Genomic DNA, 16026 nt, shown 5'->3' with positions numbered 1-16026 from the left:
ATGCCCTATTATTTTACTTGTTCATTTTCACCATAATTTGGTTTCTATTTCAGGAATATGGCACTACCTCCTTTGTTAAAGCCTGGTATAAAATCTAAATCAAGTAAAATTAAAAATATTTTTTCCCTTTTTACAATCCTGTAGTTCCTAGTTGAGCAGAATCGGGGCGACTGGATAGAGCTCAGCATTTCCTGGCCGGATGCCCTTCCTGACACCTATGCTGAGTTCGTGGCAGACATCTTTTCTTTGCGCCGAGACAGAAACATCTGCTGCTACCGAGGATTGAATTTGCAAACTTCTGAGTAGGAGGTGAGCATCTTCACCACTAGGCCACCCTTCCGCGCTATATTTCTACACTAAAATATTAAAAGAATATTTCTAATAAATGTGACACATAAATAAAAGGGGAAATCATTACCGAAAGGAAGTGTTTTTCTCCTTTTGCTTTGGCAAGATGATCTGAGGTGCTGTTTGGCCAGCTGCAAAAGCAAAAGTACTGAAGATGGACTGAGGATAGCGAAACTTCATCAGCTGCTTCTTAAATATCTCTACAACTTCAGGGCTCACTTCCTCATCAAAAGCTACCTTGATCAGCTGCAAATAAAAAGATGTAACGAGAGAAGATAAAACATAAATACTGAAATATAAAAGATTTTAGGAGATTTGGCATTAGGGCAATAGAAAATGGTATTGCTAAGTTATACATCATTATAAAGTTTTAAATCTTAATATATCATTTTAAAAATACACTGCATGTAAAACAACAAGAATATGTTTTAAATATATCATTTTTAACATTTTTATAATTAATAACATTTAAACTTGTAGTTAAAAGGAGCACTTAAGCTATACAGTAATATATTTTAGATTTAGGAATATATTGTTTCAGGATTATATATTATAATAGGACTATATTATTTCTCACCCACTTTTAAAAACCTATGTGTGGAGTGATACAATTACATACAAAGGTTTAAGCACCTTGGATCAAATTGTATGTTTCAGTGTGAATCCAAGCGAACTATTTTCTTATTATGAATCTGTAGACAACTGAACATAAATAATAAGTAAACATTCGAATTTGCAGGGTTATGTGTCTTTAGTATTGTATAATGTTGAAGTTGTCTCAGCTTCTGTAACCTAGGGATTCATTGATTTGTCAGTGAATTCACTGACAATGATTCACAATTTGTCCAGTAGTATGTATCTTTTGTGCTATAAACTAACTGTACTGTAACATAACAAAGGGAAAGAGATTCTTTTATTGCTTATTTTTCTTTTAAAGTAAGTTTTATACTTCCCTTCTTTGGTCTCTTAATATATTTTTTTAATAAGTATCTCAGGAGAATGTTGTCAGTTCTGCTCAGGATGATAAGCTGGAGCAAAAAGGCAATGAAGAGCAGACAGAAGTGTTTTGTGCAGGCAGGTGTCCACTTTCACAAATTTTTTAAAAAACTACTTTGGCACATAACTCAATTAGTTTATATTCTTCTTTCTTATTCAAGATATCCAGAGTAGTTACAAAATAAAGGTCTTGGAAATCAACAGGACTTGCAAAACAAGAATAATTCTGACCTATGAGGTTTTGATATTCTATTTACCTGAAAGGTAGCTGAGGTGATCTGCAGCCCTTCTTGCATACTTTGTTGAAGTTGGTTTTGGATGGTAATTTTCTTTTCCTTTGTTACTGAAGCAATAGGGAAGCTCCGAATAACTGTTTGTTCTCCAACTAAGAAGATCAGGAGAGAAACATTGCATCATGGATCAAGTAAGGCAACTGGAAAGATATATTCATACACGAGGAAGTCAGACCACATAAAAGGCCTATGGCAAGGCTAAAGGAATTAAAATCTCAAGGGCAGATAAATTACACCTAGGTTATTGATCTATTTTTTATTTACCCTTCCCCATATTTCTAATGGTTTATTAAAAGAGTTTCTTTACTCTCTGAAAGAAATGTATTTATCAGCAGACAAACCAGACAGGGTAGAATCAGGAATACCGATCCTTACGATTTCTATAACTTTACTGAGTTTTGTATCTGTACTGTTTTGATATTTCCTGCTGCCTGGAAGTACCTATTTTTAGTCAGCTGAACAACACTCTCATCTAGCAGACAAGACAAGAAGAGACAACAAGAATAGTTGCTTATGGTATTTCCTGTCTCACGGGTCAAAATAATCTGTCTGGACATAAGGCTTCTGGCTTCGCTAAGTGAACTGTAGATGCAATTTTTAGTTCCACTTGAGGTAAAAAATGTATTGCAGCAGCATTCCTCATAAAGATCATATATTTTATATTTCTTGCATCATTTTAAACAATTCTGCAAGGCCAGTGATGTCACCCTTGTTATTTGTTATATCACAGAAACTGTCTTTTCCTGGCACATATTTGCTAAATAGTGAACATCAGACACAACCATGCCAGTAAAAACTATCACTATTATTCTGAATGTAGAAATATTATTACATTGTTTCTCATTCTAAGCACTGGTGAAAAATATTGATGAATCACTTCTACCACTGTTTCCACAGTGTCTAGAAGTAATTGGAGTTTATTTTTATAAAACCCACAGAAACTGCACAATAGAATGTTTATCCTCAAAAAAGTACAGCTACATTTAAATAACAATAATGCAAATCAAGGAATGCTGTTATTTTTCTCATACCTAAGATAAATGTTTTGTGCTTGTTCACATTGCTTGTTCTCATGGCATTTTGAAATAGTATACTATTATTAATTCTCTTTTATAAAAAAAAATACCACTAGGGAGTGCAAGGAATCCTGGTGGATAGCACTCTGCCTAAATATTTAACATCAATTTCCTTGTCTTGTAATAAAAAATAAATCCCTTATCTTTTGAAGACATAAATATTAAGCTTTCATTTTATTTTAAATAATGTAACCAGACAAGATTTTTTAAAAAGCCATCTGTAAATGATCTGAGTCATCATAAGGAAATACAATATATAAGTCTGAGAGGGAAGGAAATTACCAAGCCATTTTCTATTATCTTGATCTGTATTTAACTGTCATGAGATTAAAGAAATGGATGCTGACTAACAACTACTAGTTCTAGAATCATATATTCACTTAAATAAGCATACGCTAGGAGATGGTGCTTCTTATTATGAAAGCAAAGTATCAAAAATGGTTTTTGTTTGTGTGTATATGTGGGAGAGAGAGAAAGAACAAGAAAAGGGGAAAGAAAGAAAAATAAGATAATCAACAGCATAGGAAAGAAGAAAACAATACATTCTGTCAAGTTTCCGACGTATGGGCTTTTCAAGTGACTCTGAGGCATTGTTTACCTTAAAAGTCCTTTATTAGCCTAATACACCGGCAAATGCTTGCTCGAAGAAAGCTGGAATCTGAAATCTCCGCCCCTTGCACAATATATTAAAACACAATTCTCCACCTTTCTAATTTTGTCATTAATCATATTCTCCAATTAATTCAAAGAATCAGTTTCCCTTCCATTAGAAAACCCGCCAAGGCCTTATCTTCTTTAGAGATGGCCTTGAAGGTGCAATCCTACTCGTCCCCCCTCCCAACCTTAAACTAAATCTCTTAAAGCAATACACAAGTTTAACATATGAAACGGCTACTTCTTCATCTCTTGTCAAGCTATAATATTCGATGTTAGCAGCGTTGACACATTCAATACATGCAAAAATGAACATACTAACTTAATATAGACCCAATAAAGATACAATCTAAAACGTCTTGGAAAAGGGTAAAATATCCCCATGGGATTGAAAATATAATGATGTGACATTTACACGTGGGCCTTCTTATTAGCACTAAGCAAGTCTCTTTTTTAAAATACTCATCAGCCTATCTTCATTTGGACAGAGCAGATGGAAGAGAGCTCTTGAAATTAATCTTATATTCTAAGATATACAAGGTTTAAAAGTCAGCACCAATGTTTTGAAACTCACTTGATGTCAGTGGCAGACTTATTTTAATAGTTAAAAACTATGCTGGTTTATGGCTGTAGTAAATATCAAGCCCCAGTGTAACTAGATTAGTACTTAGTAATAATGGAATTGCACTAAGCATGGAGTCAAACGATTCTAGATAGGGACAATTTTACTTTCAGTTCTTGCAAATCTATCACAGAATATCATAAATAGCATGTCCACTTTATAGACAGAACATAATATACCTTATTACAAGAACACTTTTACCAATTCTGCGTTTAATAAACTGTACGGGTTGCAGAAAGTTACCTTGAGTAAAATAGTCAGTTAAAGATACAAATCTTACTTTTGTATGAATTTTATTTTAGAAGCAGTATAAATGGAATGTAGGATTGGAAGTTAGTTAATTTGCGTGTTTATTTATTGATTAAAATTATGCGCCACTCATCTCGTCAGAGACAACTCTGTGTGACTTGGAAACATTAAAACTAATATACATTAAAATAATAAAACAATAAACAACAACAATTAATAAATCAGTTAACCTTCCACGGCTACAGGAAAACATATTATTTTGAGACGCATAACAAACATCATACCTAGTTGATCATGAGGGGCGCCTTTAAATATAACTCTGTATGTAGTAAGGAACAAAGCTCCTTCTGCAGGAAGAATATGAGGCCCTCCAAGCAATCCTCCAGTTGCCTCTTCTCTGCCATCAGGATCCAAGAGCACACGGAGACCTTCACACACAAACTCTTCCCCTGGCAGCAAATCTGGTCGTAGAATCTTGGGCTGAACCCAAAGGTAATTTTTTTTTAAAAAAAACAAACAAACTTGCAACATAACAAATACAATATAATTTCAAATAATACGTTTTGGCTATGATTATTGCAACGGAATTTTATAATAAATCTGGCAAAGTTAGTTTGAAGGAGCAGGACTGAATCTTTTCTGCAAATTCAGTGTAGCCTATGAAGATTTCCATTCAAGAGCAATTTTTTTTCTATAACCAGATTTTGCCTATTAAATTGGAAGAGATGCTCCACCAACAGAAAATTAATAATCCTCTGAGACAGGGTACTCATCTCCCTTTTTTATTTGATTGAAGAACCATGTGAGAAGGGATAAATTCAGGGCCCGACATGGGGTGGGTCACACTCTCGACCTGATTTTTCTATCCGGGCAATGGTTGAATGATTTGGGAGGGGGCTTGCCAACTATTGTCCCCCTGTCATGGTCCGATCATTATCTCCTGCGGCTGGTCTTTCGCTATGTCACCCCCCGCCGCCGGGCTGTGGAGCCGACCAGGTGGTTCCGTCCCAGGCGCCTAATGGACCCAGAACGGTTCCAGATGGTGCTTGGGTCTTTACCTATCTCCCTCACTCACAGCCCGGTCGATGCCTTGGTGGATGCCTGGGAAAGGGCAGCCACCGAGGCATTCAACCGTGTTGTACCATTGCGACCCTAGACCCGGCACAGATCCCGTTGGGCCCCATGGTTTTCTGTGGAGCTCTGGGAGATGAAGTGTCGGAGACGGGGTCTAGAGAGTGGTTGGAGGTCCACCTGGTCTGAATCTGACCGACTGCGGCTAAGAGCCTTCACAAGGTCTTACCTCGCTGCGATGAGGACGGCGAAGTCTAATTACTTCGCTGCCCTCATCGCGTCCGCAGATAATCGCCCAGCCGCCCTGTTTAGAGTGACTCGCTCTTTCCTTGATCGGGAGACGAGGGAGGAACCCTTGTTGAGATTGTGGTGGCGCATCAGCTTCTTCTGTTCCTGGAGGAAACTGATTATCTGGACCCGTACCAATTGGGTTTCAGGCCCGGGTACAGCATGGAGACGGCATTGGTCGCACTGGTGAATGATCTCTGGCGGGCTCGGGACAGGGGATGTTCCTCTGTCCTAGTCCTTTTAGACCTCTCAGTGGCTTTCGATATCATCCACCATGGTATCCTACTGCGGCGTCTCAGGGGGTTGGGAGTGGGAGGCACTGTTTTACAGTGGTTCTCCTACCTCCTGGGCTGCTCGCAGTCAGTGTTGACGGGAGGGCAGAGGTCCGCCCCGAGGTCTCTTGTTTGTGGAGTCCCTCAGGGGTCGGTCCTCTCTCCCCTCCTGTTCAACATCTACATGAAACCGCTGGGCGAGCTCATTCGTGGTTTCGGGGTGGGGTATCATCACTACGCTGATGATACCCAACCTTTTCTTTCCACCCCGAACCAACCCAGTGATGCACTCGATGTGATGTCCTGTTGCCTGGAGGCAGTCCAGGTTTGGATTGGGAGAATCAGGCTTCGTCTCAATCCTGCCAAGACTGAGTGGCTGTACATACCAGCATCTCAGGTTAGCCAGGTCGTTCTATCATTAATGATGGGGGGTGAGGTGTTACCCCCCATCGATAGGGCTCGCAACCTGGGCGTCCTCTTGGATTCACGGCTCAATATTGAAGACCATATAGGAGACGTGACCAGGGGGGCTTTTGCCCAGCTTCGCCTGGTGCGCCAGTTGCGGCCCTGTCTGGACCGAGATGCCCTACGCACAGTCACCCATGCACTCGTGACCTCCCGGTTAGACTACTGCAACGCTCTCTACATGGGGCTGCCCTTGAGGACCACTCGGAGGCTTCAACTGGTGCAGAATGCAGCCGCGTGAGTTGTGATGGGGGTTTCCCGATACTCCCGTGTAACACCTCTTCTCCGTTAGCTGCATTGGCTTCCGGTTGCCCTCCGGGTCAGATTCAAGGTGCTGGTAATGACCTATAAAACCCTAAATGGCTTGGGTCCGGATTATCTAAGGGAACACCTGCTGCCGGCATCAACTTCCCATCGTCCTGTGCGCTCCCAAAGGGAGGGCCTTCTCACGGTACCGCCGGTTAAGGAATGCCGGCAGGTTATTCCCAGGGGAAGGGCGTTCTTTGTGGGCGCACCGGCCCTATGGAACCAACTTCCCATGGAACTCAGGACTGCCCCGACCTTCGCTCATTTCGCCGGGACTTGAAAACCTGGTTCTTCGAGCTGTTTGGCCCAGACTGAGGGGTTTTAATTTAATTTAATTTAATTGGGTTTTAGTTTAACTTCAAGGACTGTAATTTAATTAATAGTTTTAATTGATTTTAATTTTGTATACTATGTATTTTAATTTTCCCTGTAAACCGCCCTGAGTCCTACAGGTATATAAATTTAAATAATAAATAAATAAATAAATAAATTATATTGCTTGGTCAATCACTGCTTTCCCACTCTTAGAATATTATAGATCTTTTATCATTATTTATGATCAAAAGTGAACAATTTATTGTTACACTATTGGGATTAAGGATAAGGGAGAAAAGATTTTGATTAGTTAATTACTCTTCAGTCTAAAGAAAAAGCTTTATTGGTTAAATTGCTCCTTGATTTAAAGCTGGGGTCACAGTAGATAATGGATGTTAAGTCACCAGTGTACATATAATAGCAGCTTGTTTTTACTTAGAGCTTTTGCTGAGCTACAGTATTTTATCTGGTATGTATTTCACACAATTATAGAAAAGCTGCTTATCTGTTGAAATTATTAGTTTTCTAGGCATACTTTGAACTTTTCAAAGATTATCAGATACATTAGAAAAAAAAGAAAGCTGAAGCTGTTAAACTGACTGTATTTCTCACAGCTATAAAGCAGTATAAACAGTCTGAAATACTTGCCTTCTGTATTGGTGGCAACCTCCTACTTTCTCGATGGACAGCCTCCAGAGTCTCAATGTGCATGGCTACAATGCCTGGGAATAAATGCCACCCCAAATGAGCATAATACAGCAAGAATAAAACAGACTAACAGAACAGCTTATTCATTCTAAAAGTTGCCTCCAGAAAACCCACTATAGTGACTAAAATTAGATTAACAAACTCTCATTTTCACCTTAAAAGAACACACATGTATACAACTAAGGTATCTTCTCTGAGACAGAACAAAATATCTCCCTGAGAGGAGTTCAAGACAAAAACATAGTTCCTCATACCTGGTATCATACAATGAAGACTTCGGATGTGATCCTGTGTAACTCCACTTTCAGTACAAACCTTGTCTATGAATCTGGTAATGAAGCGCACCACAGCATTGGCAACATCATTATTTTCAGAATCTTCAAAACCACTTTCAGTATCATAGCTCTCTGCAACACTGCCTGCAATGCTAACAAAGCAATTCCAGTAAGCTAAATCCATGTTGGGGTAAGAAAATAAATCACGCTGTATGAAAACTAATTGTAATGATGTGGGAATTCTGCTGACACACCTATTTGTGACAATGCTATTGCTTCCACTCTCCCAGTCTCCTGTAGCTGACATTCTTAGCAGTTTGTTTTTACTGGTGTCCAGTGGCACTAACAGATACACCATGAGGTTGGCAAAGTGAATTGCTTGGCTGAATACCATGCTTTCTTCACTTTGTACCAGCTGTTGCTGAGTCTCTTTACTAAGCGTTGGCCACAAACGTAACTGCTCAGCTGCCAAGTCCATGGCAGTTTTTTCTTGCCCTTGGTGTTCGGAAAACTTCTCCTGGAAAAGAAAAATAGCTAGATATGATTTTATTTCCAACATTTAAAATGTCTTCCTCCTCTAGAACAAGAAACAAGAGTATAAATCAAATCAAAATGAGAAAAAATTAGGAACCTAGGTTGAAAACTTTGTCTTAAATATATTCAAGACATCGTGATGAAGAATAGAAAGACATAAACCACAATAAGGTAACACAAAGTTTCAAGGGGAACGAAAATCAGAAGGTGACTTGATACTGGATGCAGCTTCTATATCACTCAAATAGTCATGCTATTGGGTATGAAGAGACAACTGACTTTCATAGGTAGGATCTTGTGCTGCTCCAAGTCTCAAACCCAATCCTGCTTTCGCATCTACTTTGCCCTGGCTTAGGATATAACAAATCGGGAACTATGAGTTATTCAGATTTTCCCTCCCAAATTCCCATCTTGAGTTGTATTCCATTTTCCAATACATTCAAGTTCAGATCCAGTAAAATCATAACATCTAATATATATATATACCCTAAAAAGTACTATTCCAATTATTTTTGACAGATGCCCAAAGAATGCATGGCAATATATGATTGTTAATACTATTTAAAGTGTGGTGTATTCAAGTTTAATTTTCTTTAATAGTTTCCTATGGACTATTCTCCTTTGCTCTGTGATGTAAAGTTGCTGTTCCTTTATGAATGGCTTATGCTGAGAATGAACTAGTAAAAAATGGTATGATAAAATGAATGTAGAACTTCAAAGAACAGTGGTACAATAGGAAGAACTGTGGAAAAAAATCAACACAATTTATACCAAGCTGCAGTTTGAGGAAAAATTGGCACAAAATATTTTACAGATGGCATAGAACTCAATTATTGCCAAAATGGATAATTCATGAACAATACATATTGAAAATGCCACAACAAAGAAGGAAAAGTTTTCCATATGTGATAGTTATGCAAAAAGACTCAAAAGTATTGGAAAAAATGCACCAAAACATCCAAAAACCTCTGAACATAAAATTTGAATTAAAACCACAAATATTTTTATTAGGTATGATCTCAATGAATATAGCTGAAAAACATCACAATTTATTAAAATATATTCTGATGGCAGCAATAATAAATCTGGTGCAACATTGGAAAGGAGCAATCTTGCTGTCAATACAAGATTAGGAGACCAAAATTGAAGAATATGCAGCAAAGGAAAAATTATGTGTATATATTCACAGCAGAAGTCTAACCAAATTCAAGCAATGAATGCTTTTCATCACAATAAAAAATAAAATCAAAGGGGGGTTTATCTTCTCCATGCTCACTTTGAACTTACTGAAAGTCATGAATATCCTTGAAAAATCAATTTTGGCTAAATAATAGTTGTAGTTTAATCATCTAAAACAGGGATGGTGAACCTATGGCACGCGTGCCACAGGTGGCACGCAGAGCCATCCCTGTGGGCACGCACGCCATCACCCAAGAGGGAGGCGGGGCCAGGCTGCCCCACCCTGTCTCCACGTGCTCCTGCGCTCTTGCTCTCTTTCTCTCTGCACTAAGAGTCAGGAGCAAGAGCTGGGTGGATCCAGGCTGGATGGTGGAGGCAGCTGCAGCATGAGTCCAGGTAAGCCTCCGGAGCGATTTCGTGCCCCCCAATGGCCAATCAGGGTGGCAGAGGCCTTTTCAAAGCCTTTGGAGCTTGCACCCAAGGCCACGGAACAATTATGCGGTGTGCCAGTGGCCCGATCCGGGCTCGAGGCCTGCAAAAGACCTCTGCACAACAATTTTGCGCCCTCCCCACTGCCGATCCAGGCCGCCGAAGCGTCACAAAATGGCTCCACAGCCATGGATGCGAGCTCCAGAGGCTTCAAAAAGGCCTCTGCCACCTGGATCGGCTGGGGGGAGCACAAAATCGCTGTGCAGCCCTAGATCCGTGGGGCAGAGGCCTTTTGCAAGCGGTGGCAGGGTGATCCAAGTGGGGGGTGGAAAAGGTGGAAGCGGCAGGACAATCCATATGGGGGGGAATGGTGGCCTGGCAGCCGTTCCCTGGAGGGGGGCGTGCAGCCGCTGTGCAAAACCTGCCCTCTTCCGCGATGCACCAGGCAGCCGTTCTCCGGAGGGAGGCGAGCAGCCGCTGTGCACCTGAAACCAGCCTTTTTCTGCAACACACCAGGCAGCCGTTCTCCGGAGGGAGGCGAGCAGCCACTGTGCACCCGAAACTGGCCCTCTTCGATGATGCACCAGGCTGCTGTTCTCCGGAGGGAGGCGAGCAGCCGCTGTGTACCCGAAACTGGCTCTGTTTGGTGCTGCCTGCGTGTCGCTGAAGACAGCCAGTTTCGGGCGCACAGCGGCTGCTCACCTCCCTCTGGAGGAGAACAACTGCCTGGTGCATCGCCGAAGAGAGCTGATTTTGAGCGCACAGTGACTGCTCGCCTCCCTCCGGAGGAGCACGGCTGCCTGGCACATTGTGGCAGAGGGCTGATTTCTGATGTGTAGCAGCTGCTCGCCTCCCTCCAAATTGGCTGTGGGGGGGGAGTGAAATCGCTCTGCAGCCCAAGGTCTAGGCAGCAGAAGCATTTTTGAAGCTTCTGGAGCTTGCACCCATGGCCATGGGGAGAATTTACAATGCTTCAACGGCCCAATCCAGGTATCGGAGGCCTGCAAAATACCTCTGCTTCCCAGATCTAGGGCTGCAGAGCAATTTCGCTCGCCCCTCCCAGCTGATTTGGGCAGCAGAAGCATTTTGCAGGCCTCCGACGCCCGGATCGGGCTGCTGGAGCATCGTAAAATCTCCCCACAGCCATGGATGCAAGTTCCAGAGGCTTCAAAAATGCTTCTGCCGAGATCGGCCATGGGGGGGGGGGAGCGAAATTGCTCTGCAGCCATAGATCTGGGTGGCAGAAGCAGCAGAGAGAAAGAGATTGAGCCAGCAGGGAAGCAAAAGTGTGGGGAAAGGAAAGCATTGCAAAGTAAGCAAACTTACAAAAAGGGGAATCTCTCTCTCTCTCTGCCTCACACACACACACTTCCCCACCCCCTTTAATATCATGTCTTCCCCCACCCTCTTTAATGTCATGTCTTCCTCCACCCCCTTTAATATCATGTCTACCCCCACCCCCTGATGATGTGGACAGGATCATGGGGAGACTGAGCACCACCACCTGTTTGTTGGATCTGTGCCCCTCCTGGCTAGCTTATGCGGCTCGGGAGGGAACACGAGGCTGGTTCCATGCAGTAATAACTGCTTCTTTGAAGGAGGGTGTCTTCCCTGCCGCCTTGAAGGAGGCGGTGGTGAGACCCCTTCTCAAGAAGCCTGCTTTGGACCCGGCTGCTTTAGACAACTACCGTCCAGTCTCCAACCTTCGCTTTCTGGCGAAGGTTGTTGAGAGTGTGGTGGCGCATCAGCTCCCTCTGTTCCTGGAGGAAACTGATTATCTGGACCCGTACCAATCGGGTTTCAGGCCCGGACACAGCACGGAGACGGCATTGGTCGCGCAGGTGAATGATCTCTGGAGGGCAAGGGACAGGGGTTGCTCCTCTGTCCTGGTCCTATTAGATCTCTCAGCGGCTTTCGATACCATCGACCATGGTATCCTGCTGCGGCGTCTCAGGGGGTTGGGAGTGGGAGGCACCGTTTTACGGTGGTTCTCCTCCTACCTCCAGGGCCGCTCGCAGTCGGTGTTGACGGGAGGGCAGAGATCCGCCCCGAGGCCTCTCATTTGTGGAGTCCCTCAGGGGTCGGTTCTCTCTCCTCTCCTGTTCAACATCTATATGAAGCCGCTGGGCGAGATCATTCGTGGCTTCGGGGTGGGGTATCACCAGTACGCTGATGATACCCAACTTTTTCTTTCCACCCCGAACCAACCCAGCGATGCCCTCTCTGTGATGTCCCGGTGCCTGGAGGCGGTTCAGGTCTGGATGGGGAGAAACAGGCTTCGTCTCAATCCCGCCAAGACTGAGTGGCTGTGCATATCGGCATCTCGGGTTAACCAAGTTATTCCACCTCTAACGATGGGGGGTGAGGTGTTACCCCCCGTTGATAGGGCTCGCAACTTGGGCGTCCTCCTGGACTCACGGCTCAATTTTGAAGATCACATAGGAGCCGTGACCAGGGGGGCTTTTGCACAGGTTCGCCTGGTGTGCCAGTTGCGTCCCTATCTGGACCGAGACGCCCTACGCACAGTTACTCATGCGCTTGTGACCTCCCGTTTGGACTACTGTAACGCTCTCTACATGGGGCTGCCCTTGAAGACCACTCGGAGGCTTCAACTGGTGCAGAATGCGGCCGCGCGAGTTGTAATGGGGGTCTCCCGATACTCCCATGTAACACCTCTACTCCGCGAGCTGCATTGGCTTCCGGTTGCCCTCCGGGTGAAATTCAAGGTGCTGGTTATCACCTATAAAGCCCTACATGGCCTGGGTCCGGGGTATTTGAGGGAACACCTGCTGCCGTCATCAAACGCCCTTCGCCCAGTGCGCTCCCACAGGGAGGGTCTGCTCAGGGTCCCGCCGGTAAGAGATTGCCGGCGGGTGACACCCAGGGATAGGGCCTTCTCAGTGGGGGCGCCTGCCCTCTGGAACCAGCTGCCGGTGGAGCTGAGGACTGCTCCCGACCTCCGATCATTCCGCCGGGGCCTGAAGACCTGGCTCTTCGAGCTCTCGGGCCCAGACTGAGGAGAAATTTTAATTTGGGGTTCTTTTTAATCGACTACAGGGTCAATTTAATATTTTTTAATTTGGTTCTTAATTTTTGTATTTTGGATTTTTAATTCCCTGTAAACCGCCCTGAGTCCTCAGGGAATAGGGCGGTATATAAATATAACTAAATAAATAAATAAATAAATAATATCAGTGAGGCTCCTCCAGTGGACCATGATCTGGTGCTTGCCTCGGTCCCATCCCCCTTCTGCTGGAGATCCTCAGATCCGCCCCAGTCCTGCCCAGCTCTGAACAAGTGCCTGTGACTCAAGTGACATTGAGCTGGCCACACCCACCCAGTAGGCCATGCCCACGCCAGCCACACCCACCTAGTGGGCTATGCCCATTTGGCACCCGATGATAAATAAGTGGGCTTTGGGTTGCAGTTTGGGCACTTGGTCTCAAAAAGGTTTGCCACCACTGATCTAAAATATAGCTTTGAACACTGTCATCTTAAATTTCAAACTGCATAAAAGTTAACAAATTTGTAAAGATGTATGAAGTAGTCCACTGATTTAGCCAATTATATAACTGAGGTGCTTGAAGGAAACAATATACTTGTATATAGATTAATTAACAGATTAACCTGTTCCTTGATTTTTTTAAGCACTGGCTTTGCGTATGAGCAGAACACATGATTTGATGTGCACTAAAATTTTCTTATTTAAACATCCATGGAATACAACTTACAACCCAGGAAGTGCTGATATGTGATAATGAGAAAACAAAAGTTGCCGAGTTGATCATTAATTCTCATACTGTTCCTTCATATACCTGATTTTTATATCGCACTAGGTTTTGGTTTTTCAAGATTGGAAAAATAACTGCATACCAGGCAAATTAATGGAAAAAAATTGATGATGTTTTCAAGGAGAAAGAAATTTGAAAAAGATTACTAAATGTGAATTACAGCAGTCCTTGGAGAGGACTGTTAAAAATATGTTTTTTAAATAGATTATTTTAATTTTTACTCTGTAACTGAAATTCTAGTGGTTGAGCAAGACAATAATAATATATATTATTATATTCTGAAATAATTGTGTACAGAATATGGTATCAGTTTAATTTTATTGGAGTGACTGGATTTAATGGATTTCAACTTGGGCCAGGCTACTGTAATGTAGATAAATATGTATTATGTATTTCTCTATGTACCTGAGATATCAGTATTTACACCCAAATGCTCAAAACAGTTAAATAAATAAGTAAATATAAATACAATTAATATTTCTGGTAGCTCTTAATAGACATTTGCTGATTAATACTGAATGATGAGTTTTTATAATTTGATTATTGATAAGGAATGAAATATGGGAAGAAGAAATCTTTTTTTAAATTGAAAATATTAGAAAAGCTATTTAGTTACTGAAATGGTTTTTACTTCTCTGGAGGTGGGGAGTCATCTTTTCCCCCCATATTTCTCAATTCCTTTATTCTATCTCTTTAAATGTCTCTTTTCTATTTTTTACATTAAGAGTGTATTATTTTTTTATTTTTGTACTTATAAACTTTAATAAAATTATTATGAAAAAGAATGTAGCCTTTGAAGAAAAAGAAACTGTTTTAAAAATAGTAATCAAAATGAACCAGAGAAATGAGCTGTCAGTACAAAGGTCTAAATTACAGTACAGTGATGTTGAACCTTTTGGTTTCAGCATGTCATAAATTAGGAAAATGCCTGATGTGATTCTGCTGGTGTGTTATCCCCTTCTCCACTCAATTGAAGAAGAACTAATTCTCTAGCCCTAACAGCAAGCTAGGTTACCCCGTATAGCAGCATTCTGCACACTGCTTATCTTCAGGCTGTGTTCTCTTTCTACTGACAGGCCTTTTCAGGCTAGGGCTGTTGTGGGTCGCATCAGGCCTTGGTTCTCAAAAGATCTATGGAGAAAGCTCTTCTGTGGCCTCTGCAGCCTTGGAAAGTCACAAGAAAGCACGCCCTGTTCCCTGAGGATTTTCAGAGGCTCAGATGGTCCTCAGAGGATCCGGAAGCCTCTGCACCCTTCAAAAATCACATGAGAATGGGGTGTGCTTTTGAGAACAGTTGTCAGGTGTTGGTGAACCTCACCCAAAATGGCATGGCATGTCACTTTTGACACATGTCATTGAGTCACCATTACTAGTATAGTATAAATAGCAATTAAGAGCTGAGAAAAAAAGAGAGGGAGGCTATAATAATGCTATTTTTTTTAAAAAAAGTTTTTTCATCTTCTTTTTGGTTTGCTTTGCCTTTTTAAAAAGTATCTTTTTTAAAAAATTGATAACAATATTATCATTTCGGTCTTCACTCTAGTGTAACAATTATTTATTTCTGCTTTCTATTTGTTATTACATTCTATTTGTTGTTATTGTATTATATGAATAGGTGAGCTGTGTAAATAGCATTGTAGCACAGAAAAATGTTCTAGTTTTCACCAGCTGCATGTATCACTTCCTGTCAACTAGCTGGTTGGCATGTAGATAAGATATACGGTCTATTTAAGAAATTAGGGCAAAGGTGCTTGGCAAGTTTCATTACATGACCTCATTAGTGTTAATAGTATATATACATAGTATTCCAGACATCTGCACAATATTGGGAAAGGCATCAAGAAAATACCTATGTTTACTACAACTCTCTCCTCTGCAATTCAGCTGTTCTTCTCCATGCATGTGTTTGGAACAACTTCCCCCTCCCCTTTTTTGTTGTCCTTCTCGTATCTTTCTCTGACTATATACAATTCTTTAGTCCTTGTCAGATGTTCTTAAAATGATGTCCTTTGCCAACATTGCTCAGATGTTTCTCTTGCAGACATCTGTACATGAGTTGGGCTTGTGTGGAAGCCAACATATCTTCAAATGTCCCCCCCCCCCTGCAGATCTTTGCACATTCAGCTGCACATTCAATGGGAAATAAAGCTTAACT

The 16026-nt window shown here is 41.9% G+C and overlaps 1 protein-coding gene across 2 annotated transcripts in view; it reads right to left on the bottom strand.

Annotated features, from left to right (window-relative positions):
* SBF2 (SET binding factor 2) overlaps positions 1-16026 on the bottom strand; it is a 248125-nt gene that overhangs the window by 54218 nt on the left and 177881 nt on the right. For both annotated transcript variants that reach the window (XM_081335708.1, XM_081335707.1), the window contains exons 19-24: positions 8193-8455; positions 7918-8090; positions 7604-7677; positions 4523-4718; positions 1602-1729; positions 419-594 (exon numbers count right to left, since the gene is read on the bottom strand). In XM_081335708.1, coding sequence (XP_081191834.1) covers positions 419-594; positions 1602-1729; positions 4523-4718; positions 7604-7677; positions 7918-8090; positions 8193-8455 — 1010 coding nt within the window. The remainder of the gene's footprint in view (positions 1-418; positions 595-1601; positions 1730-4522; positions 4719-7603; positions 7678-7917; positions 8091-8192; positions 8456-16026) is intronic.

Source organism: Vipera berus, assembly GCF_964194415.1.
Source record: "Vipera berus genome assembly, chromosome: 1".
Taxonomy (NCBI): domain Eukaryota; kingdom Metazoa; phylum Chordata; class Lepidosauria; order Squamata; family Viperidae; genus Vipera; species Vipera berus.
Note: the sequence above shows the minus strand (reverse complement) of the source record. Positions and strands in the feature narration are given on the sequence as shown.